The sequence below is a fragment of the Gobio gobio genome, assembly GCF_949357685.1.
Source record: "Gobio gobio genome assembly, chromosome: 13".
Classification (NCBI taxonomy): Eukaryota; Metazoa; Chordata; class Actinopteri; order Cypriniformes; family Gobionidae; genus Gobio; species Gobio gobio.
In genome coordinates this window covers 13,396,769-13,423,895 of record NC_137106.1, presented here as the reverse complement: position 1 = coordinate 13,423,895, position 27,127 = coordinate 13,396,769, and the positions used below count along the sequence as shown (strand labels likewise).

The 27,127-nt window shown below is 37.5% G+C and overlaps 1 protein-coding gene across 1 annotated transcript; it reads left to right on the top strand.

Moving 5' to 3' along the window:
- Positions 1 to 9,694: 9,694 nt before the first annotated feature.
- On the top strand, positions 9,695 to 25,809 carry nipal3 (NIPA like domain containing 3). The gene is made up of 11 exons (XM_079833010.1): positions 9,695 to 9,950; positions 15,028 to 15,096; positions 15,312 to 15,483; positions 17,080 to 17,139; positions 18,889 to 19,034; positions 19,385 to 19,481; positions 19,637 to 19,772; positions 19,859 to 19,947; positions 20,058 to 20,121; positions 24,213 to 24,307; positions 24,525 to 25,809. The coding sequence occupies exons 1-11, from the start codon at positions 9,858 to 9,860 to the stop codon at positions 24,695 to 24,697; spliced, it is 1,194 nt and encodes a 397-aa protein (XP_079689136.1). The 5' UTR covers positions 9,695 to 9,857; the 3' UTR covers positions 24,698 to 25,809.
- The last annotated feature ends 1,318 nt before the right edge of the window (positions 25,810 to 27,127 follow it).

The window sequence follows — 27,127 nt, the reverse complement described above, 5'->3', positions numbered from 1 at the left end:
AAACAATATGAGTAAAGTGAATTTATCTAACACAACGTCTATCGGCACACTTTCAATAGTCTTTTGTCTCAATCTATCTCTCGATCTGACCCGTCCTCAATCTAAACACACTCTTCACCAGAATGATAACGCCACAAAATGAAATTCCAACATAACAGAACATTAAACACTAACTGATCTTCTCCTATATTACATGTGGGCAAAAACAAACAAAATTACACTTAATTTCAACACTTACTCTCCTCATATAGTCCATATCAAACCATCATGCTGGGAAAATCAATTTCGCACTTTTTGCATGTGATTGCTTATTGTGTCTAACTTATCACTGATGCTCCAGAAGGAAACACAACACATTAAGAATTTTTTTAATTTGAAGATCAAGGTAAATTGTACTTAATCTGTCTTCCCGGGAAACGGATCTTCTGTTGCTTCCAAAAGGCAGCACTAAATGATTAAGAAAAGAAAAGAAAAATGTTGATTTTTGTGTGTAAAATTATTTTTTTTTTCATCATGTTCAAAAGTTTCCCCCGGCTCTTAATTCATAGTGTTTCCTTCTATGGCATCAGGGAATGTCTTAACCTTTTTTTTTTAATAGTTGTGTTTGACTCACTCAATTGTCCTCAGTGCGTAAAGATGGATCTCAAAATTATTCAGTCACTGATGGAAAGGGTTCATATGTGCAAAAGATGCTGGAAAACTGAAGAATGTGCAGGACCTGAAGGATTTTTCTGAAGAACGGTGGGCAGTTTAACTGCTCACGACAAACAGGGGACTCAAGAACAACCATCACAAAACACAAAATCAGCCGTGGATCATCTAGGGAACGACATATATGTGAACTTTTGAAAGGGGTCAATTTTATAATATATTTATTATATTTTTATTGTTTTGTCTTGTGGGCTATATGTAAACATCTTTTATGTAAAATATCTTATTCAGGACAGTACTAAATAAAAAATAACATGCATTTTGTATGATCCCTCTTGTTTTTCACATTTTCACAGATTCTGCAAGGAGTGTGTAAATGTTTGACTGTAAATAGTACGTTTTCATTTGTGAGGCATGATCTGAATGTGCTTCATAAAAATGAATCAAACATAACTGTAAAATGCTGCCGTTTTGCAACATTGGGCAAAACCACATCAGAAGAGCTAGATTCGGCTACAGCATCTATTTGATTGGTTTAGTTCATGTTATATACATTTGTAATATTTATAAATTACAGAGTAAAGTTTTGAATGGCTAGACATTTTTAGTTGAATGGCTTGACATATTGTTGTGATGCTCAAATCACTTTGGATAAAGGCGTCTTCTAAATGACCATGTATGCAATAAACAGAAGTATGAATAATTTGAATGATTCATAAATAAATTAATGAATACATCAATTAAGGGTAAGATAACGGAAGAGTTATTGCACTAATCAGACGTGAGTGCGTCTCACGGTGTGTTTAATAATATAAGTCATGAGTCATCAATAATTATAAAGGCTTAAGCCATAACATGTCTACAGGTAGAATAACAGAGTTTCAGGAAGTAAAAAGACAGAAAATATTCTGGTATTTCCCATACGTTAAAAAGTAAAATGGGATTAAACACAAACAATTGTCCTGGGACTCATTTTCCTTTTTAGCCAGATTTCATGCACCTTTCTGAACTTCTGCATTTTACATATTTGAGTCGTTTTAGTTTTTTTTTAGGGGTTATTTCCTGCAGCATAGATTTTTTGACATTGACAGACATAAGCAATTTTCTGGTATACTATAAGATTGGGGCCAAAAAAAAACCCACATGACAATGTCTTCGCAATTTCCTCAAAAACACCTGTCATCAAAGTCAAACAACAACCCTCAAGACCACAAGCAAGAGCTTCAGTGATTTCTTTCCTCTAAAAAAAATGATTTAAGAATCTTTGATTTTAATCTGAAACTTTACAGTATGTTACACCATTCCATCAGGGGTGCTGTTTCCCTCCTGAGGACAGACCTTAAGGGAAAGAATGTTCCTTTTCTTCCGAGGGTGTCAGTGCAAGGGCGTATTTCACAACAGGGATAAAAGCATTATTAATCATTCATAATTAGTGTTGAAAACATCACAGAATGGAAGCCTGATCCTCTGAACATCTGATGCATCTATACTGTGGCATTTCTCCAATGTTTTGTAAACATTCTGTGCTTATTAAAAAAAACTTGATTTCAGATCTGGCCTCAAGTCAAATCATCATTCCAGATATATGGATTCCATGGAACTATAAGAAGAAATATGATACCTTGCGCTTGCCACAGGTTCTTATTTTTTACAGTTAATTTCCAAGCCATAATCACTTAAAGGCACAATATTTAAGATTTATGGATTGAAATATCCACAAACCACTAGAACAATGCTATATATTTTGTTGACTGGTATACTTACATTATCCCAAATGTTTCCAAGAATGTTTAAATCCAGAGAAATCAGCTATTTTAACTGTCCCCTGTCAATGTCATCAATCCTGCGTTACCCTCGATTTCAGGTTTTATTTTGTAGAACCCATGGAAGCACCAAAGACGCTTTAATATATTGTGTGTTTTATTAGACAGGTGAGCAACTGTTTGGATACATTCATCGACAGAAAACTAATGATTGTTATATAGCTCAACACAGTTAGTCTTATTGTTTAAATCTTGTTTTCATGATTTACAGCAAGTACCATGTTTTACCATGAATAATATCGATCTAGCAATCTGCAGTGTGCAACAAGTGTCTCATAGTAGCCGCCGAGCAAACGCACATTATAACATTGTAACATTATAACCAGTGTTGGGGAAAGTTACTTTGAAAAGTAATGCATTACAATATTGCATTACTCCCTTAAAAAGTAACTAATTGAGTTACTTAGTTACTTTTTAAGAAAAGTAATGCGTTACGTTACTTTTGCGTTACTTTTTCTCACCTGGGCTGGGCTTGTTTTTTGGGGGGTTTTTTATAGCAAAAAAGTTATATTTCTGTGCAACGGTAAAAACCTCTTCATACCAAAATTGAAATAATAAGCCCCAGGCTGAGGTAAAAATGCAAATTCACGCATGAACAGTAGAGGGCGCAGCTCTGCTGCCATTCTGGATAGTGGTAGAATAGGTAAAAAAGTTTTACCAATAAAAACAAAAAATCTAGAAATTTTCATCATCAAAGGTCAGCAGCAAGACATTGGTAAATTAAATATAAAGGTAGATTATGCATACAAATTGTTGTTTTATTTAACATTTAATAATTGTAGGTTTGCATAGTACTCTGATTTTGCATTTGACTGATTTTATTCATTTTGAGGAGTACAGAATCTTTATTGTGCAAGTGAAATAAATAAATGCTCACATTTAGTCCAGAACTAATGACCATCATGTTTACACACAACGCCTCTGCACTTTCTCAACATGGGGGCAGGAGAACTGTCAGTCAAATTAAGGTGAAAAAGTAACTCAGATATTTTGTTGTAAATTTGAAAAGTAATGCGTTACTTTACTAGCTACTTGGAAAAAGTAATATTTTACGTAACTCAAGTTACTTGTAATGCGTTACCCCCAACACTGATTATAATATTACTTTCAACACACTCAAATGATTTATCTAAAGCCCTATTCGGACGGGATTAGTTTAACATGGAGAGGTGGGGTAAAGTAATTATTACCAGAGCTCCTCAGTGATTTTAGTTCCGTCCGAACGTGCCATGTTAGTAATCATTACCAACAATGTCAGTAAAGGTCACGGCGTCTTTTATCTTCTTTAAAAAGATCTGGAAAAATTACCTCAGGTAATACTAATCATATGCAAATACACCCACTGTAAATATTCTATAATTTCCTGTTTAAAAGTAGTTTTCGGTTGCGTTCTAGGCGGTGGGAAAAGTCTGTGGCAAACCTCGTGTTTTTTGCTTGTCATTCAGATCAAAAAAAGGTCGAAAGCACTTGTCAGAGTCACAAAACTTCTTTTAGCTTTAGGTAAGTGCTTATTAGCCTGGCTCCGCCCTCCTATGTCCTTCCACTCAATTTTCATTTTCCTTCAGTACTCCGTCTGGGACTGTGGTATAGTCTTAGGTTTTCTCGAAACTAATTTTTACCGGTCCAATCAGCAAACAGAAAGAGTGGCTGAGAACGATGACGTTGATGTCGTGCGCTAGTTTGAGTTGTGGTTTAGTAATGGCGGCGGAGAAAAGATGCGAGTGAAGCCGTTCATTCCGTTGTGGCACCACTGCCGAATATCCCGAAGTTAAAGCCGGAGCAAGAACAATCTTTACTGAGTTTTTTTTGGTGGCCATGATGTTGTGTCCTGGGAAAAGTTTGATTTTCCACCTCGCTCCGTTAGTGGTGAAGGAGTTGGCTGAAACCCCGGTAATTGTTTCACGTGCGGTCGGAAGGTATTGTCATCATTGACAGGGGCTAGTCAGTGATTTTATTGCCGTCCGTCTCCCACCACCCACGTAAAAATCCCCGGCCGAATTACTGTTTTTGACAAACACGGTCGTGTGGTCATTTAATTGCGGTCCGAATACACATCTCTGAGTTTTCAAGAATATATCGCTTAAAAATTAATTGTTTATATGGCTGCACATTTATTTTCACGGACTTCGATGTGATAAATAAAGGCGAACGGCGCATGACATACGTCACGAGTCACGACCAAACGTTAGCGATTGGTTATGGCAGATCCAGAGTGGCTCTTGGCAAATCCAATAGTTTTAAACTTCAACAGAGGACCCGCCTTCAAGGAACGCTTGTCAATGGAGAGTGGCCAGACTCTCTGTACAAATGAAATGTACGAGATTCTGGTAGGACCAGGCTAAGTGCCTATTACCAACAGAATCCAATCAGGATTGAATTAATTCAATTAATAAATCATTTGACCGGACCTAACTGTTATAGTTATAGATTATATGTGTTTGCGCACGTTATATCAGGAAGCAATTTAATAATACGCACATGAAGACAGGGAGGTGACAGCGGTGCGTAAATTGAGTTAACCCTCCCACTTCTGCTAGTTTTACTGAGTAGTTCTGCTAGTTCTTATCCCGTGCAAATTAGCCATTAATATTACAGACGTCCTGTGGTAAAAATACATTACTCCATCTACCCTTGTATAACGAATCCCGTCCGAAAAGGGTTTAATATGATAAAACAACGCTGCATTACCCCACATATGCCTTTGTTTTGTATAAGCGACCTCTAGCGGCAAAAAATTACATATTGTGGCTTTAAATGTTTCTGAGATAAAAATGATGTTAGACATTTCGCCAAAGTCCCTGTATAAAGTCTTTTGCATAGGTGTACTACTGATCAGGAGTTAATAATAGTCCTGTTACATACACCTGATGATTTAAAGGTTTGCTCTCCACAGCCCTTCCACACCCAGTGACATCTGAACATGCATGCAGTGATGACACATTTATCCTGACTACAACAATTACAACAAGGGTGTACCTCTTCTCTACAGAAAAAAAAACAACAACAACAAAAAAACGGAATAGCTAAAGATTCTTTTATCCTTTACGAAATGGTAAAAGGTCACAGATTTGTTTCATGTCAGCCACACCACAACCCAATCATTTACTCATTTGTCTGCAGTGTTTTATCTGTTACTAACAGGTGAAAAAAAAAATAGAATACGTATATTTTGCCTAAAGGAATGAGCGAACGCTAAAACAACATTTATGTGTGCGTCATTTCAGTTGTGCCAAAGATATAATTGATGAATATGATAATTGTTAGCTTGTTAGAGCCTCGTAGCTCTGGGATATGATAATGGAAAATTGCTAAATCTCAAGGTGACTCAAGGACTCATCTAAATATCTTGTTGTGGGTATGGGTCATCATTACTCTATTTTCAACAAACTACAGATGATAATGACCTCAATTATTCACAGGCTATATAAGAATTCGCAGGACCGCTATGGCTTTGAACTGCTACTTGGCTACTAGAAAAGTCAGCATTTTAGTTCTGGAATAAAGATGTAACCAAATATAAAAAATTGGGGGACCCAAATGTGAAATGTGTTGAAAGTTGAGATATTGATAATCTGCTTCTGTCTATGGTGTTATGACCCAGAAGTGGTATTATTTTGGTCTGGGTGTAGGTCTTGGGAAAGTCAAACCATGGTATTGACATTTATATGGCAAGCCATTTTGACTTTTATTCATTCACATGATATGAATTATTGATATTAACAATTCAATTTCAACTAGTAAAAACTCTAAATCTTGATATCAGTAATTGTATTTTCACTAGTGAAATGTCACCATTGGCTGCCATTCAAATTCTCTTGTTGATATCAAGAATTAGCATTAACCCTCTGGTGCTCTTCGTTTAGGGGTTGCATTGGTTGTCTTCCCGGTCATAAGTGTCCGGACACCTAAAAATTAAACTTCCTCCACCCCAGTAAAACCAATGCAATTTATTTTTCTTTGTAATTTTGTATTTTGAGATGATTTTATGGTATTTTTTAATATTTATGCAAAAATTATGGTCTATTTTTGCCATTGAAAAAATTGTAATTATTTCAGGTTAAAATAGAGACTAGGCCTTCAAAATATTTTTTTTTGAAGGCAGATTAGTGCCCTCTTTTGGAATTATTTAAGAAATCATGCAACCATGGGTGTAATCCCTAGAGATCTCTATGGAGAGGCACATTTAATGATTTTTTGTTGTTGTTGATGGATTTGAATATATATAAAAAAAAAAATGTCAAAGACTATTTATTATAAAGTTTTTGATTTTTTTCTGTGAATTTGTGTTTTTGCAGATTCCCCATTCATTTATGGTGGTCATTTTTGACCGAAGAGCACAAGTGGGAGTATTTTTTTTTACCACTTAGCATGCACGAATCATGCCCTCAAATTTGTTGTGTGTTTACATACCTAATACTAGAAAAGTCACCAATAATTCTGATGAAGTTGTGATTTTTTTAAAATTCTAAATATGGTTCATAGGTTCAGTTTTTCATAGGTGTGTGTGTGTGTGTGTGTATAAGTGTGTGTGTCTGTGTGAGTGGATGTGTCAATATCACACTCTTGATGTTTTAGAGTGTCACCCCTTTACTGCTGCGTACTTTTTTTCAGCATCGTGGCCGATTTGTAGATTGTACACACAAATATTCAGAGAATTCAGAGAATATTTGTGTTTTTGCCGATTTCCCATTCATTTCCTGTGGTCAGTCATTTATGACCGAAGACAATGAACACTACTTTTTTTTTTTACGACCAATTAGCATGCTGTGTGTGTTTACATACCTAATGCTAGAAAAGTCACCAAGTTTCATATCATTCCTATGAAGCAGTGATTTTTTTCATTTCAAAACAGAACATTTTGCGGTCAGAAATGACCGAAGAGCACCAGAGGGTTAAATAGTAAAAATGTAATTGTTATCAAGAATTAGCAGTTTAACTAGTAAAAATGGTATTGTTGATATAAAGAATTACATATCCTGTGAATGAATAAAAGTCAAAACGGCTTGGCATACATTTATGTGTACCCAGCAAGCAGTAATATCCATCATTTCACCATCTCGGTATAGTCCAGATATAGCCATGCAAGAGTAACCCTCTTCTAGCCAAAATAACCTTGAATTTGGTTACATGTCGTTTTTTTTCCAAAATAACTTGCGGGATGTACGATATTCCATCATGTAAGCAAAGCCAACAGTGATTACAAGGTGTTTGGTTTCATTTCTAAGACTTTGACATGTTCATGTTCTAGATGGCTTGTCTATTATCGGGCTTTGGTTAGACCGGATTAATACATTTTTACAGACAGGCCCAATTTAGCCTTGTTTTAGCCTAGATGCCAGGGCTGTGTTTGGACGGCTATTAGACGTCTTTTAATGCACCAGTTTATGCACCGATCAGCCCTTTAACTCTAACGGTCTTTCTATATGGTTAATCTGTGTTTAACATTAAGTAGTGCAATACAACACGATTAGAAATAAAACCCAGATCAACAAATCCTTGATTAGCGTTAAACTTTGCTTAATTTAATCCTTATTAGTGCAACTCACCCTATTAAGATGGAAAATTGACAGGTTTGTGCTGCAGTTCTGTGTTTTGCCCTCCAGACTGTACAATATTGACAACGAGTGGCGTCTCAGGTCTCAAGGTAACTTATTGCATTTTTGTGCATTCTGGAGTGACAGGTGAGAGTGAGTTGTAGGGGTGCCTTGTACACATGAAGTCCCCCTTCTCAATACATTCTTTTGTTTAATTTTGTTAATATTTACATGTAAAACTGATATTATTACGCTTAATTACCTGGTTGAAAACTAGAGAGTTCACCAGTGTATATTCAGTATATTTTGCATGGCCTATTACACTTTTTTATAGGCCTTCCCTTTATATGGCAATATATCCTGGAGATACAACTCATGAAATCCAAACTATGTCAAATATTTCAAAAAGTTTTACTTATGCTCAAGTGATATAAAAAATGACATGAAATGATTTTGATTTGCTGATCATTTTCCACTCTTGCCTGTTTAAGGCTTAAGAAGATCCACTGGTGCCATCTACTGTCCAAAATAGATTCCAAGTGTCAAGTGTTTTTAAGCAAGTTATATCCTCCTGGCTGGGACCCAGGAATAGTCTTTTGTCCTCTGTAGTGGACATCTGACACCATACATGTCACATTCTGGATGTCCTGTAAAGAGCACATTCGGGGTTTTTCAGAGATACCAAATGTTTAGATGTTTCACAATGAAAACTGCCTCTCCTTGGTCTTTAAAAAGGACTGACTTTAATTTAGTGATCGAGTGTAACACTTATGGAAATAAGAAAATATTTTGTAATTATCATTTAAATCTGACTAATTCTCAAATTGTTTGTCTCAAATCAACATCTCAGGAAAATGTTATGGGGATTCAAATCAAAATATGACTTTCCGTTATGAAATAGGACGTCGATGTTTATGAAGCATTTTGGGAGACACAAGTGAATAAGGAAGGAAATTATATTTCAATATTCCTATGAAATATTATATATTATTATGAAAATCGTGCTTATTATTACTCCCATTATTACACTTCTCTTTTCATTAAATGTTGCCACAATAATACATTAATATGCAAATTAGATACGGTGTATAGATACATTGTATATCATTTTACACCCATATTGCATAAAGCAAAATGGTATCATATCATATATCTTTCACAAAGTTGAGAATCATCTTTATACAAAGTTAGGTATAAAAAAAATTGCCTATTGCCTTTTTTTTTTTTTTTTTGCCTATTCGTCTCTATGCATGTCTTTTTATTTGTTTATTTTAAAAAATGAGTTCTGGTGTCCTCTTCAGAGGACATAGCAAAACATATGAATAAAATATAATTTTTCCAAAATGTTATTTTCCCATTTTTTGTGCTTCAACCAATATAATTAGGCCTACACGGGAAAGAAAAAAAACCTTTTTGTCCGGTTTTCAGGAGGATGTAAACTCAACAAGAAAGAAAGAAATGCTTTTTTTTTTAATTTTTTTTTTTTTATTATCTTTTTTCTTTCTTTCTTTTTTTTCTTTCTGCGGTTGTCACATTTACTATTGTCGTAGTTGATATTATGTGATGTACACCTCTTTTTTGTATGGTTCCGTTATCAGCAATAAAAAAAAAGAAAAAAAAGAAAAAAGAAAGAAAGAAAGAAATGCGTATAATGCGTGCTTCATCACATCCCTCAAATTCGACGTCACACAGAACCTGCGTACAACGTCAAGTCACTTGACAGGTGTAACCCGGAAGAAACGACGTTTCGAAAATGGCGATCCACGTAAACTGTAGCCCAAACAGAGGAAAGTAGAACCGACTGTAGCGAGCTGCGAGACGGGCTCGGTGATGCGTGTGGAGCGGAAGAATGTCATCTGAAGTAAGGATCAACGGCGTGTGGATGGCACGAGACGATAGCGTGATGGCACGAGACGATAGCGTGATGGCAGACTCTTACACCGTGAGTCCCAATAACAATCAAACTAGAAATACAAAACCAAACTACCTGTTTACAAAAGCTGATATTGAAATAGCGATTCAACTGACTGTTAGTGTTAGCCTAATAATGGTAACGTTATACAGTCAAAAAGAAAGTACATTCTTTTGAGTCCTATCAGGATTAACGTTACGTATCAGGAGGGCACAATAAAGTAGGTCTTAAAGTTAGGTAAATACAACTTCAGATGATCAACAACACATGACATATTATACCGTGTCATTATTTATTTAACAAAAATAAAGCCAAAATGGAGAAGCCACGTGTGACAAATTAAGTACCCCCGATGATTTAATGGCTTGTAGAACCACCTTTAGCAGCAATAACTTGAAGTAATCATTTTCTACATTACTTTATCAGTCTCTCACATCCAGAGCCGTAGGCAGGGTTTTATAATAATCACAGAGGTCATGAGGTTGGGGGGGCATGCACCCCTGAGAAAATGTTGATTTCTCTGGTCTACCATATGTGCAAGGCCAAAAAATTGGATAACAATAGCTTTGGGTGGTAGCCTACTATTTATAGACATTTTAAGAAAGAAAACATTTTCTTGTTGGGAGTGTGTTGGCAGTCTGTGTAGTTGTATAGCTGAGCTCCAGAGAATCTGTAATGAGGTGGATTTGATAGTTACAAATTTTAAAATCAAAAAGGCGGGAATAAAGAACCCTAAACTCTTACACAAAGGACCATTTCAGTATTTAACAACTGTTACTACATGTAAAGAACCTCTAAAGAACCATCTTTTTTAAAGCGTAGATTATTGTCAGTACTCTTTTTCTCTTAGTCTCCTTGTCATACCCTCTCTTCTCTTCCTAAAGCTGAGCTTTGACTGATAGCCTTTTCATTTTCGTCTGTATCAGTGAATACTGTATCAGTATCAGTTTCGTCTGGGTGCTCGTAGATATTCTAATATATTCGAATACATTGCTTGATATTTGATATCCGTTCGAATTAGATTTTTCTCAAATAAGAAGAGTAAATAAGAAGAGTACAACACACAAGCGCCCCGCGAGCAGCGGGACTTTTATTATGCCACAGCCGCCGGTGCCACTTCCGGTTTTCCGGTCATGAGTATGAGGTAAAGCAGCTCTGTTTATCATATTAGATACATCTGAGTGTGTTGAAAATGATGATATGACGTTACTCTGTGCGTTCGCGTGGGGTCTGCTATGACACTTGTTCACACTGCAGTGAGAGTAAAGCGTTTCTGCAGAATAAAACCGGAAACCGAGGGGAACGCAGATATGACGCAATTGACCTATCGGTAAGACCCGCCCCTCGAACGCAGATGAGCCAATAGCAGTTGAGTATCAGTTGCGCTGGGACCGGAACTCTGACATCTTTAGGTGTCAGCGCCATAGAGATGCATGGGAAAATCCGAAGCTCTCAGCGGTTTGATGGTGTTTATGCTACAAAAATGGCAAAACGATGTGCCTGGGGTACTGGAACACTGATTCCAGGTATCCTGAGAGGATTTTCTGGTGGTCATACTCTCATTAAGTTACGATTAAAGTTATTGATTCCCTGCTAACATACAAACCGAAATAACTAACTGTTCTCACGTCATGTAACGTTAACAGGTCAAAAACACATAAACGAAGGTCTGCATTTCAGTACCTCTCCAAATTAAACTCTATAAATATACATTAATTTAATCTTCCCCTACGGTACATGAACAGTATTGATGTATAGTGTAGCGATCGTGACGAGCGTAACACGAGGCTTCTCCTGTTTGCATTGTGATCTGTAAATCCTAGCTTCCAAATTAATCTCCCACATTTATTTTAAAATCTTTTATTTAAGTCCCTCTTGAATGCTCCTCGACGAGAGGTGGTCCTTCTGTGCCACAGAATTTTTGTATATATTTTTGATATTTCTGTGAGTTTAGATATGTTTACTAAAGAGGGACTTCTATTTTGATGGGTATTATAGTCTACGGGTAGTGAAAGGGAGAGCTCGCACTCACAGTTTATCGGAGTTGTTTGCAGATACAAAGTTTACAGTTTATTAGCACCCCTGAAAAGGCATACGGTCTGTATATGTTTGTTTACTGTTAGTAGTTGTATGAGTGTTTTTGTATACTTTGCTGTGTATGTTAATGATAATGCAACGGAGAGAGAGAGTTTGTGAATGAGACGTTAATGCGCACTTCTGCTTTGTTTGTTCAACTCTTACGGTGATTTTTTTTTTTTTTAGTGAAAAACGATGTAATAAACTTCATAAACCATCAGTAAAGTTTGGCCATCATTCAGACAGGGTCCACTACATTCTGTGTCCAAAAACATCTTGGGATAAGGTTTTCACACTGACAGCTGTCATTGTAAGACTGTGAGCAACTCCGTTTGTTTGTCCGAGTTAGCAACAGTAACTAAGGGGGGGGGGGCGGGGCTTACTGATTGGTCAATTCACAGGCGACTAAAATAGCAATTTTCTCACGATTTACAAATAGTTGGAAACATTTGGGATAGGGCTGTCATTTTTGAGAAAAATCTAATTCGAACGGATATCAAATATCAAGCAATGTATTCGAATATCTACCAGCGCCCCAACATTTTAGGAACATTTTGTACTATGTTCAAAAAATCAGATGAGCCCAGAATATGAACGCAACGCATTTAATTCCACGTTAAGCGTTTTTCTCCCATAGAAAACCATTAGGCTATAAGAAAACGCTTAACGTGGCTTAATGTACTATGACAGTGTTGTTAAGTACGGTGGCCCAGTAGTGCACAACACAACGAAATTTAAAAAGCATACATAAGTTCACAACACAACAAAATAAATCCACAACACAACGGAATGAAACCACAACACAACAAAATCAAGCCACAACACAACGAAAAATCCACAACACAACGAAATAGCCACAACACAACGGAAATGCTCCCAACCACTCGGGGGCACTCGGAGCGCTGTAAAGTTGCCACTGTTCTATAGAGTTGGCAATCTTACAAAGAAATCAATACCACAATTAGTTTTAACAGTATGTAGGCTAACCATTGTTTATCTATATGAAATATTAATTTTAAATCACATCACCTACATGCATTATAGCTGCATATTTATGCTCGAGAATGCTTTGACCCGATACCACGGCGCTAAGGGAACGTCTGCCAATTCCACCAATTGGTTGAAATGTATAATTTGTATGAATTAAAATTACTTTAAACATTTAAAAACAGACATGTTAAAATTCCACAGCTTGATTGTATTGTAATAATGCACAACACAACATTGGAATTTGAAAATTAAAAAAAAAAAAAGTTAATTTAATTCATACAAAATATTTCAACTTGGTGGAATTGGCAGACGCTCCCTTAGCGCCGAGGCAGCGGGTCAAAGCGTTCTCGAGTATAAATATGCAGCTATTATGCACGTAAGTGATTTTTAATTGATATTTCATGTCGATATACAACTGCACACTTAAAACTGATCGTAGTGTTTAAATATTTGTAAGATTGGCGAATCTATATAGAACAATGCAAGGAAAACTAACTTTACCCCACTCCGAGAGTCCCCTAGTGGTCGGGAGCATTTCCGTTGTGTTGTGGCTATTTCGTTGTGTTGTGGACTTTTCGTTGTGTTGTGGATTTTTCGTTGTGTTGTGGCTTGATTTCGTTGTGTTGTGGTTTCATTCCGTTGTGTTGTGAACTTATGTATGCTTTTTAAATTTCGTTGTGTTGTGCACTACTGGGCCACCGTAGTTAAGAGACCAAACTCAGGAAACATAACAAAAATACTGTTCGATAGAACTGCGTGTGCTTGGTTTGTTACCACAGTTATCTGCTGTGACCTCATAGCTGGCTATGGCCATGCTCACATCGTTGTGGAGGAATTTTGGTCCGGTCTTTACAAACTTTGCTTTAGATCATTGAGGTTTGCAGGCATTTGTTTATGCACAAATCTCTTAAATCTGCACAGCATTTCAATCAGGTTGAGGTCTGGACTTCGACTGGGTAGGTGCAACACCTTAATTTTTTTCTTTTTCAGCCATTCTTTTGTAGGTTTGCCAGTGCTCTTGGGTTCATTGTCCAAGCTTTAGATGTCAGTCAGATAGCCTCACATTTGACTCTAGAATACTTTGGTATTCAAAGGAGTGCCTTGTCGACTTAGTGACTGCAAGGTGCCCAGGTCCTGTGGCTGCAAAACAAGCCCAAATCATCACCCCTCCTCCACCATGCTTGACCGTTGGTATGAGGTGTTTGTGGACTAATATGCTGTGTTTGGTTTTCGTCAAACATGGCACTGTGCATATGGCCGAACATCTCCACTTTGGTCTCGTCTGTCCAGAGGACATTGTTCCAGAAGTCTTGTGGTTTTGTTCAGATGCAACTTGGCAAACCTAAGCTGTGCTGCCATGTTCTTTATAGAGAGAAGTGGCTTACTCCCGGCAACCCTTCCAAACAAGCCATACTTGTTCAGTCTTTTTCTAATGTTTAAGAGTTTGTAGAGTCTGAGGTGTATGTCTTGGGTGTTTTGTGATTTCTCTGAGCATTGCACGTTCTTATCTTGGGGTGAATTTGATGGGACGTCCACTCCTGGGAAGATTGGTTGTCTTGAACTGTCTTGAATGTTTTTGTGAATAATCTTCCTCACTGCAGAATGATGGACTTCAGATTGTATGGAAAACCCTTCCTAGATTGACGGGCAGCAACAATTGCTTCTCTCATTGCTGATGTCTTTCCTGCTTGGCATTGTGTTAAAACAAACCTGAATGATCCAGACCAGCAACCTGTCAAAACCTCTGCTTTTATAGAGTTGGTCAAGGCATTTGATCAGCAGTGCTTGACTGCTACTTCCCCTCTTAAAGCAGTAAGGGTGTACGTAATTTGTCACACATTGCCTCTCCGTTTTGGCCATGATGCGGTGTAATATGTCATGTGTTGTTGTTGTTCGAGGTTGTATTTACTTAATTTTAAGACCTGCCAAGGATCAGATGATTTTTTATGTCCACCCTTCAAAAGGGTGTACTTTGTTTTTTTTCACATGATTATATCGTAAATTTTAACAGTACTTACTTATCTTTATGATTTATTTACAGGAAAACCTCATTGGTACATTGTTAGCTATCTTTGGAAACCTGTTGGTCAGCATTTCAGTCAGCATACAGGTAAGTGTGTATTTGCAGCCTACATTTATAATTGCATTGTAATTCAGGGTGAGGGTGTGTTCAGGTTACACCCTGTGAAAGTCATCTGCTTTTATTTGCCTTTTCTCAACATCTTGTTTTATAACCCAGCTGTTGTTTGGTATGGTATCTAGGAGAGTGGGTTTAAAAAGATGTAATAGACAAACTTACATAATGACTGATGTTTTCTCTCACAGAAACAAAGTCATGTGACTTTGGCGGGAAATAAAGACCTGAGGCAGTACTACTACACTAAGACCTGGTGGTCTGGCCTGATGCTGATGGTTCTGGGGGAGGGCGCCCTGTTTGTGTCTTACGCATTTGCTCCACTCTCTCTCATAGCTCCACTTAATGCCGTGTCTGTCATAAGTAGGTATTATTATTATTATTATGTTGCATTCACTTCCATAATTAATACTGCTTTCTTATATTTGATGTAATTAAAATTGTTACAGTGCTTCTTGCCTAATGTTATTTGCATAAATATTTAATGTAATGTGTAATATATCTCAGAAGCAGTGTTTTTTAAGTATAACTGAGATACTATTATTTTTTTTTGTTAATATTTTGAATGAGTTTTTATTGTAATTTTATGGGGTTAGGTCTATTTATGTATATATTTATTATACATGGGTCAATGACAAATAAGGTTTTTAAGATAAAAAAAAAGAATAATTTTAAGCAAAACCGTTTTAAAATGGATTTTTATGTCCAAAAAATGTATGGTGTTGATTCATATTGGTTTTACAACTTTTAAGACAGCATCAATTCATTATTAAACAAGATTTCTGATTTTACCACCTGGAAAATGTCAGGTGGTGCGACCATATATTCATTTAAAATATGAATCATTGTAGTGTCTAACATGCATATCACATGGTAAATTCCCTTTCCAGTTCTTTATGTATTTCCCTTTCCCTTTTTGCAATTCATATAAACAGACTTTTTTCTATGAGTTCAAAAACCCAATTTTCCATAAGGAGTTTTTATGTTTTGTTTTTAACTGTACAAATTATTTGTTTTAATTGTTTATTTAATTGTTTTAAATTTGCTGGTCGCACCACCTGACATTTCAAACTCAATTCAAATCCAACAAGCATTGGACACCTATACAAATGTTTGCCCATATGCTCAAGGTTATACATAATTTTTTTAAATCAAATACACATTTTTATAATAATAAAACATTTTCAAAGTTTTCCAGGGGTCGTACCACCTGACATAAGTTGAATCAACCTCATCATTACTCAAAAATGTCAAATTATCTAATATTTATGGGAGAGTGACTAACATTGTTACTGCATCAGAGGGGTCCTCTGGGGTCTTCTGTGTGATGTTATATGCTGTCACATGGTTTTCTTAAAGTAACATTGCATAAAATGGCATCTCCCTGACATTTGGAGAAGTACATTTTTCGGACAAAAGTTTTTTAAAGTAATATAATTGTTTTGATATAGGACTGATACACTATTTTCCCCACATTTATAAGGATTTTAACGTAAAATCATGTCAAACTATTTGATTAAGAATTTTACTGAGAAAATTAACCTTTTTATTGCAGTTTTGTTTTCTGCTTGCACGTTCGGACGGTCGCACCACCTGACATTTTTGGTCTTTCAAACGCCACAACTCAAAAAATCTATTGAATTTCAAACAAATGAAAAGAGTATCTTATAAAGGAAATATTGTATATCAATTTGATATATGACATGTATTTATTAAAATTCTTTTTAGGAAAATAATGAAATACATTTCATGTCATTGACCCATATATATTATATATAGTTTTTATTTGATTTATTCATCAATTTTAGTTATTTAGCTAAAAGTTTAACATTTTAATTTTATTTAATTTCAGTTAATGTTTATTTTATTTCAAGTAACAACAATGTTCTTTATAGTTAGATTTTTTGTTCATTATAATAACCCTGCTCTGAAGATGACCAGTGGTTTTGTTTTTCACAGCAAGCTCCATCTTGGGTTTCCTGTTTTTGCGGGAAAAGTGGAAGGCACAGGAATTCTTGAGTGAGTTCTGCTCATCTTTCTCAGTCAATATATAGAAAAACCCTCGCAAAATGCTGATAAATCATGTTGATTGCTTTCAGTTGCATAATGCTGCCTTTGATGTGCCGCTGTATTTCTTCCAGCTATGTTTTCAAAAGATTGAGGCCATGCATTGCTAAGCAACAAGTAACTATTTATTAAATAATTGTATTATTAAAGGGGTGGTAAACCACGATTTCACTATTCTAACTTTAGCTAACGTGTAATGTTGCTGCTTGAGCATAAACAACATCTGCAAAGTTACAACGTTCAAAGTTTAAAGCAAAGGGAGATATTTGCTTTTAAAGAAATCAGTTTCTAAGAACTACAGCAAACGGCCAGTAGGCGACTACAGACATTCCTCCAGGGTTGGTGACATCACCAGGCTCAATATTTACATAAACCCCTCCTCCGAGAATATTAAATAAGGGGGGGTGAGGCCATTTTGTATCGCGGCGCTGTTGTGGTTAGTAGGCTGGAGTGTTGTTGCCGCGATGCCGAGGAAACGCTGTTATTTTCATCCGGATTGCAGGTCTGGGGTACTTGCTCTGTTCAGCCTTCCTTGGGACGGGGGTGCGTTGCAGAGCGTTTAACATACAGCATGTTATATGCACGTGTGTTTGAGTCAGCGGGGAATCAGGCGCGCGCAGGGCTCCTGCAGCACATCTAACAGAGGAAAACATCCACCGTCTTCGCGATTTCAATGCCAGATTTGCACAACGTCAGCTGCGTGAAAAAAACACTGCCGGTGCGTGGATGCACGACGCGCGCGCTGCACATTTCACGGAGTACAACACAATCTTCCACAAACTTTGCGAGTTCAATACAGGATATGCACAACGGCTTGTCCTGAAAGCTGGATTTACAAACAGAAGCTGTTTACGGGCCACAACCTGTAAGTCTGATTTATTTTTCATCGATGTGTTTTCCTGTAATAGGTTGTAGCAAGGAAGTAAACAGATGACAACGCTGTTCTGCAAACCAGTCTGTTAAATGCTCATTCATACTTAACGTTATCCGACGAACACCTATCGTTACAAACACTAACGTTAAAATCTCAAAAGCGAACCTGGCATTAGTGTAAATGATTCTTTGATTAGAGCTTTTATGTATTGTTTATCTTCAGGCATGCTAAACATGGTTCTGTGTGTGATTTGGCTAACTTACTAGTTAAAGCCAGTGCTTAGTGTTTGTTTTGGGTTAGTTCTTGCGACAGATATTTGGCTATAATCGTTCTAAAAATACAAAAGTTAAAGTGCCATTCAGTAGCGATCATTATAGATCCGCAGTCTTTACTCTCGAGGACTGAACAGGTTCTGCTCGATCATCTTCACTCAAATGTTCTGGGTCTGATTCGGGCGGTAAGGGGCGTGACGTTTCCGACGTGCACTGCGGTTAGCGAATCACAACACACTGGGCCAGCTAACCAATCTGAGCCCACTGCGTATTTTTGAGGGACTGGCTTCATACAACCCGGAAAGCATCAGACCGTTTTACAAGGAGGGACAGAGCAGTGTAGAATAATGGTCAAATATATGAAAAATAAGGCAATTTTTTTTTAAACGAAGCATGAACACATGTTACAGTGCACCCCACAAACACAGTCAAGCCTTCAAAAGAATGTGTTTTACCACCCCTTTAATGCAAAAACGTACGGTAAATGCAGTCCCTATGCAGTGTAATTGTTCAGACATTTCAGAAATGATTTCTTGCATTCTCTTATGCTTGTAGAGCGCTACATCTTGACTTTCCTGGGCTGTACCTTGACGGCGGGCGGCACTTACCTCTTTGTGACGTTTGGGCCGAACTCTCATGAAAAGCTGAATGCGGAGAACATAGTAAAACATGTTATTGGCTGGCCCTTCCTCTTATACTTGGTAATACACACCCTGTGATTTATATACAGTAATGTATATAAATGTATATATACATATATTGTATAATTATATAATGTGGATAATATTCTAGTGTTTTTTGCCATTTAAGCACTTTCTCTACAGTGCAAATGTTTTGTTGTTGTTGTTGTTGTTTTGTTGTTGTCAAATTGCAAATGGCAAATATTAAACCAATTTTTTTTTTTTAAAGGATATAGTTTTGAATTAAAGTGCATAAACATTTTGATAAACATATTTAAGTGGAAAGAGAATTTTTGTTGATGAGTGTAAACACCAGCAGGCCTTTTTCAAGTGTTGATGGTTACCATTGAATGCCGTTTGTGTTTTTCCAGCTTCTGGGGATCATCACATTCTGTCTGGTGCTGTATTTCTACAAACGGCGGAATGCAAGCCACCTTGTCCTGATTTTGCTACTGGTGGCACTTCTTGGTAGGACAATAACACAATACCTGTTGTTTGTAGAGCCCATTGTGTCCATGAAACATTACTCAAAGTGCTCCAGAATATCTTGACAAAAAAGCTGAAGGAATGCACAGAAGTCATAAATATTCCAGTGACCAAAATAATGGAGCTTTGCCCCTTAGGTTCAGTGACTGTAATCACAGTGAAGGCGGTTTCAGGGATGATTGTGCTTAGCATCATGGGTCCTCTACAGCTGTCATATCCCATATTCTACGTCATGTTTGTCTGCATGGTGGCTACTGTCGTCTTTCAAGCGTCGTAAGTTCTGCTGTTTGTTGTGTTGATGTTCTGGTGTAAGACCTTGGAGATCAAATGCTTTTATATGACTTGACTTTCTTTATTAGGTTTTTAGCCCAGGCATCTCATCTCTATGATTCCTGTCTAATCGCCTGTGTGAATTACATTTTCTCCACAACATTTGCAATTGTGGCAGGTAGGACTTGCACATTTCTTTCTCTGTCGATTTAGTCGACAGGTTTATCTTTATTTCCGCACAGTGTTTGTGGTCTCATTCTCATTCCCATCCCATTTGTTTTGAAACAGGAGCCATATTTTATGAGGAGTTTAACCATGAAGACGTTCTGCACATATGCATGTTTCTGTTGGGGTAGGTTTTATGATGCATTCTAAGTTCATACACTACCATTCAAATATTTGGGGTTGGTAAAACAATTTTTTTTTGAGTTGCTGAAAGAAAGGCTCACCAGGGCTGCATTTATTTGATCAAAAATATAGTAAAACAGTATTATTGTAAAATACACAGATCAGGCATAACATTATGACAGGTGAAGTGAATAACACTGATTATTTCTTCATCACGGCACCTGTTAGTGGGTGGGATATATTAGGCTGCAAGTGAACATTTTGTCCTCAAAGTTGATGTGTTAGAAGCAGGAAAAATGGGCAAACGTAAGGATTTGAGTGAGTTTGAAAAGGTGTCAGAATACTGGGGCTGTAATCTCCCAGTCGATTATTAGTCGATACGTTCTGGCTCGACCAAAATTCTGATCGGTCGATTTTTTTGCTGCGTTGCTCCGGCGAGAGCGGCGCGTCTTGGACGATTTGGGCGTCGAGGAGAGTTGAAATCAGGTCAACTTCATGGTAATATGCTATGACGGGGTTCGGCGGCAACCAATGGGAATGTAGAAGTGCTCCGCTTGAGATGATTCCAGAGAACGCAGTGCTGTAAACTTTGGTTCCGACCACATTAGTTCCCAAGCAAAATAGAGGAGAGGTTGATCCCTGCTGGTGCAGCGGGTTTGATAAGAAGACGTGCAACATTATTTATACTCCACACAAATTGCTTTTAATTAGTTTATTTCGTTAGCAAACATGTAACTATAATTGTTAAGTTCTTTCCATCGATCTGCTTTTTTTTACTTTCACATTTAAATGATTTCATGAGGTTATCTTATACGGTTATACCCTACCTGTGGTCAGTCTGCACAAACGCCGATCAACATGAGTGTTGTTTTTTGAGAGTTTGCAGCCCCTTTAAATGCAGTTTTAAAAAAGACCAGCATTCGATCTACGTCAGAGCGGCAGCGCGTCCATGAATCTTTCTACACCGTCGATAGCAGGGCGGCCAGAGCGAAGTTTGACGCTCTCGCCGGCGGCGGTGTGAACGCACAGTTAGTTTTGCCGCGTTCATTTCATCAGTTTTGCCGCGCCGCGTTCATTTCATCAGGTGGAAAGCACTAATTGCTAATGGGGGTGTTTTCAGAGCACCCCTGTTTCACAGGTAACAGTCTGCCTTCAGAACACCCCCATTGTTTTCACTTCTTTTGGATTAGCCCAACCAACTGGAGAAGAGAAGTCTCTCGCTGGTCCTTTGAGTTTCATTCCCCGCTTGCTCAAACGCACGCCCATAGAGACAGAGCGACACGCGTCATAATCTGAAGACCACGCCCACCGGGGGGGAAAATAATCAAACCGTCTCCATTAACTTTGTATTGCGTGAGGCTGCCTCCTTGTCATTTCAGACTTATGCCAAAAAACTGAACAATGTATAAAAGCTGATATGTGACAAAGTGTACAGCAAACAAGCTAAACAAAACCCACAACCAAAAACCCAGAACTTTTTATAAGCTGTTGACCCAAAAAACGAGCGTTTAAGGACAAAAAAGTGGATTCAGGCCATTGAGACAGAGTGTGACGGGTCATATTACACTGAGAACTACGGCGACTAGAGGGGAACGTGATCAGCGACAGTAAATATAATATATAAAACGGACATTTGGATATTTGACTTTAAAGTGACAACATATTTACTGCACACACAGACATATTGAGGCATCCTGAGTGAAAGCACTAATTGCTAATGGGGGTGTTTTCAGAGCACCCCTGTTTCACTGGTAACAGTCTGTCTTCAGAACACCCCCATTGTTTCCACTTCTTTTGGATTAGCCCAACCCACTGGAGAAGAGAGACAGATTGAAGAAGGCTAGTTTTCTTGTATATTATTTATTTAATTGTGAGCGTTTTTTCTGCTCTTGATCTGGCTTGTTTAACAAATATTCCTTTTTTATTAAAGTGGACGTGCCTTTTGTGTTTAAGAGTAAAAGCTTTAAGTTAATAGTCGCTCAGCTGAGCTCCTAACGTTATATGTTCGAGCTGCACAGAGCGGCTGAAATGATACTGTCTGTCAGTTATTATAATACATATGACAAAAACAATTGTCTAAATTATGTTGCATATTCCTCAAAAGTTCTTGTGATGATATCACTAGTTGACAACATAGATGCACGTGATGCAACGCTGTCAGAGCCGACAGACTCATGTGTCAGACTCATTTCAGTGCAAAATAATCAGGTCAAAAACTATTTAATATACTGCAAATAGCCTACTAGTTTTTTATGTTTATTTATAATTCATTTAGGCAGACAACAAGGCTACCAAGTACTGCGCACAGTGCGCAGCTAATTAATTTAACGTTTTTTTTCCTAACGTCTTTTTAGTCGAAAATTTCAGGACTTCAGTCGACCAAAATTTTCTTTGGTTGATTACAGCCCTACAGAATACAGTGCATCACAGTTTGTTGTGTATGAGGCTGCATAGCCGCAGACCAGTCAGGGTGCCCATAGTCTCAGCCTCAGACGTCATGCCCACCGTTGGCTGAACATGTGGTGCATATGGCACAGTTATCTGGAAACACTTCAGGAGCTTTAAAGTCGTCATCTGATTGGTTGAATTCTACAGGATGTCTGCGTGACGTGTGTGTTGAGTTCTTTAGCGGTCCACCTAAAAACAAATGCCTCCAAACTCCCTCGTTGAAGAAGAACGTCGTTGAGTTTTACAACTGTGACAATGAGCGCTTACCAGGATCAACTAAACGCTGGATTTTCAAAATTATGTGAAGTTCCATGACGCGGAACAAAACAAACTGTGATTGGTTGCGTTACATGTCAGTCAGACGTCCTCTTGGGCAGTCTTTGACCAATGAAAGCTGCAATGGAGTCCAGACCTTCTGCTGTTAGTCTGAACTAGTCGTAGAACGTAGTCTACGCGAGACTAGGGTGCCACTGCCCATGCTGACCCCTGTCCACCGCTAAAAGCGCAACAGTAGGCATCAGAACTGGACCACAGAGCAATGGAAGAAGGTGGCCTGGTCTGATGAATCACGTTTTCTTTTACATCACGTGGATGGTCGGGTGCATGTGTGTCGCTTACCTGGGGAACACATGGCACCAGGATGCACTATGGAACCACCTACCTGAGCATTGTTGCAGACCGTACACCCTTTCATGGAAACGGTATTCCCTGGTGGCTGTGGCCTCTTTCAGCAGGATAATGCGCCCTGCCACACAGCAAAAATGGTTCGGGAATGGTTTGAGGAGCACAATGAGTTTGAGGTGTTGACTTGACCTCCAAATTCCCCAGATCTCAGTCCAATTGAGCATCTGTGGGATGTGCTGAACAAACAAGTCAGATCGCAACTTACAGGACTTAAAGGATCAGCTGCTAACATCTTGGTGCCAGATACCACAGCACACCTTCAGGGGTCTAGTGGAGTCCATGCCTCGACAGATCAGGGTTGTTTTGGCAGCAAAAGGGGGACCAACACAATATTAGGACAGTGGTCATAATGTTATCCCTGATCTGTGTATTATTATCATTTAAAATGACTTTTTATATATATATATATATATATGTCATTTCTTCTTCCTTTTTCTTCTTCTTGTACTGTTTAATATTTTGTGGAGACTGAAAATTATTTTTTAATTCTCTTGATGAATAGATCATTCTAAAGAGCATTTATTGGAAATATTTTTTTTGTAACAATTATAAATGTCTTTACTGTCTCTTTTGATTAATTTAACGCATCCTTGCTGAATAAAAGTATTAACTTCTTCAAAAAAAAACACAATCTTTTGAACTGTAGTGTATGCCATTCACAAAATTGTCGAATTTAATAATTGCAGATTTGAATGTTAATGCATAAATTACTAAAATAAATTATATTTATATAAAAAATGTATATCCATTTTACAGCCCTAAATTTTACATTCAATATCTCATTCACCAAGGTGGAAAATCCTCACTATAGTCCTATGTGATACACTGTAACACATATGTGTCAGAAAGAAAACTATTTGGCCATGAAATTCCACACACGTTTGTTTTCACAGCTGTAACCGTGACTAAAAGACTGTCTAGGATTTGTTTGAATGTATCTTTGTTTTTTGTAATTTTCCGCAGATGTGCTATATGCTTTCTTGGAGTGTTCCTGATTACTAAAAACAAGAGGAAGGTCAAAGCCTTTGAGCCGTATGTTACTATGGACATGGCGAAAGGTATGTGTGTATATATATATATATTTTTAACCTTTTTTATTAAGATTTGGAAAGAAAGCTGGTGGGAAAGCAGTCATGTGCTTTGTTTGGAATCTCGCTCAAGATACAAAGGCCAGCCGATGTTATATCTTATTTAGAGATGGCTGATTTATGATTGTTATCATCAAGCTAAACAACCGGTCATGAATTGGATTAAACACTGCATGTGTCAACACAGGTATTCCAACCATTCACAACAAAGGCTGGGCTGTGCAGCCTGATTACAACGGCTCGTTTTCCTACGGAGCACTGCAGAACAATGACAGCGTGGCTCCTGTGACACTCCCAGTGGACCAAGAGCTGTCCGCCTCTCCCGGCCCATACCAATCGTCAGAGCTGAAGAAAGACTGAGCATAAATGTGCCTGAAGTGCAATTAAGACAATATAAGATGAGAAATGCTACTCTGTTTTTAAGCATTTCTGCTTTGATTATTGACAGCACTTCTAAAACACAGTTCTAGAAAACTGGACCATTCTAGAACTGCTGCGTTTCTCTAGTCTCATCCTGAGCCAGGAAAGCAAGCTAGGATGCAAATAAGGACTTTCATTGGTGGCGTTGATTTTATCCTGAGGAATATTGACGTTATCTTTGTATGATACTCGTATCTGTAATCAGGCTTTAAATGTGCTGACTGACATTCTGATCACTCCCGGTCTCTTATCAAAGTTACAAAGCTCATATTAATAACCTAAATATACCTCAGAAGATGTTTTGGATTCTGCTAATGCTTTGTACCAGAGATACTGCAGTCGGTCCAGCTTTATTAGCCAAAGACTAATGTAGATTGCACAATTCACAGGTAGTTATATACAAATCTATGTCGGGTACTGGCTTAATATACTTAATGCACAAGTTTCCATTTTTGGGCCTAAATGTGTGCTGTGCCTATTATTTATTCTCTGTGCCTGTCTGAAGCATACCAAATAGACTTTCTGTACAAATCTGCATGTTTATGGGTAATACATTGAATATCAGAACACTGCTGTTCGTTGAAATGTACAGATGCCTTCTGTAAAACTAAGAAACACTGGTGGATGTTTGGTCATAAAGACCATTGCTTTGACTAATGTGGTAAAATATTTTATCATTAGTTTGGGGTGTGGCTCTTTTTATTTTTTTTATTGAACTCAAGTAATCATTAATGCTGTATTTATTAAACCATTAAATGATACTTTTTATTGAACGATAATGGGAAAACTAAGCCACATCAATACACTGAGTTATGTTTAAGTGCAATTACTACTGTGTTGAGATCATGTAAATTTAATAGTTAAATATTTTTTGAGAATTTTTATTTTAATTTTTTAACCTAATGTTGTTTATACTATTACACCCATTTCACAATTACAATCATAATGTCTTTAACCAAAATAAATACTGAAAAAAGACGACGCTTCAGCATTCTGTTTAGTTAGCAGCACTGTGGTACAAATAATAAATAAACAATAATACATAGCTTTTTATGGCTGCTTGTTCTTTGATTGTATTTTACCACTGGAGTATATATACAGGTGCATCTCAATACATTTTTATTATAAAAGTTCATTTATTTCAGTAATTCAACTTAAAAGGTGAAACTAATATATTATATAGACTCATTGCATGCAAAGTGAGATATTTCAAGACTTTATTTGTTATAATTTTGATGATTATAGCTTACAGCTTATGAAAACCCCAAAATCAAAATCTCAGAAAATTAGAATATTGTGAAAAGGTTCAGTATTGTAGACTCAAAGTGTCTCACTCTAATCAGCTAATTAATCCAAAACACCTGCAAAGGGTTCCTGAGCCTTTAAATGGTCTCTCAGTCTGGTTCAGTAGAATTCACAATCATGGGGAAGACTGCAGACCTGACAGTTGTGCAGAAACCCATCATTGACACCTTCCACAAGGAGGGAAAGCCTCAAAAGTAATTGCAGAAGAAGTTGGATGTTCTCAAAGTACTGTATCAAAGCACATGATAGAAAGTTACATAATTTCATGATAGAAAAGTTAAGTGGAAGGGAAAAGTGTGGAAGAAAAAAGTGCACAAGCTGCAGGGATATGGAGGATTGTCAGGAAAAGGGCATTCAAATGTGTGGGGGGGCTGGAGTTACTGCATCAAGAGCCACCACACACAGACGGGTCCTGGACATGGGACCCAAGACCCGTCTGCTTCCTTCAGCAGACAAGCTTTATGGAGATGCTGAGTTCATTTTCCAGCAGGACTTGGCACCTGCCCACACTGCCAAAAAGTACCAAAACCTGGTTCAATGACCATGGGATTACTGGGCTTGATTGGCCAGCAAACTCACCTGACCTGAACCCCATAGATTCTCTATTGCCAAGAGAAAGATAAGAGACATGAGACCGAGCAATGCAGAAGAGCTGAAGGCCGCTATTGAAGCATCCTGGTCTTCCATAACACCTCCGCAGTGCCACAGGCTGATGGCATCCATGCCACGCTGCACTGAGTACAAATGCATGATGATTATACTTTTCAGAGGGCCAACATTTCTGGATTTAAAATCCTTTTTTAAATTGATTTCATGTAATATTCTAATTTTCTGAGATTTTGAATTTGGGGTTTGCATAAGCTGTAAGCCATAATAATCAAAATTATAACAAATAAAGGCTTGAAATATATAGACTCATTGCGTGCAAAGTGAGATAATATATTCGTTTCACCTTTTAAGTTGAATTACTGAAATAAATAAACTTCTAATTTATTGAGATGCTCCTGTATTTAGATTCAACTGTATATGTAGTTAATAGCGGTTTTACATACACTCTAAAAATGC

Bases quoted from the DNA above. Each gene is read 5' to 3' on its own strand.
- nipal3 (XM_079833010.1), top strand. From the start codon at position 9,858: ATGTCATCTGAAGTAAGGATCAACGGCGTGTGGATGGCACGAGACGAT. The intron at 15,484-17,079 runs GTAGGTATTATT...TGTTTTTCACAG, and splicing joins TAATGCCGTGTCTGTCATAA to CAAGCTCCATCTTGGGTTTC. The intron at 19,948-20,057 runs GTAGGACTTGCA...GTTTTGAAACAG, and splicing joins AACATTTGCAATTGTGGCAG to GAGCCATATTTTATGAGGAG.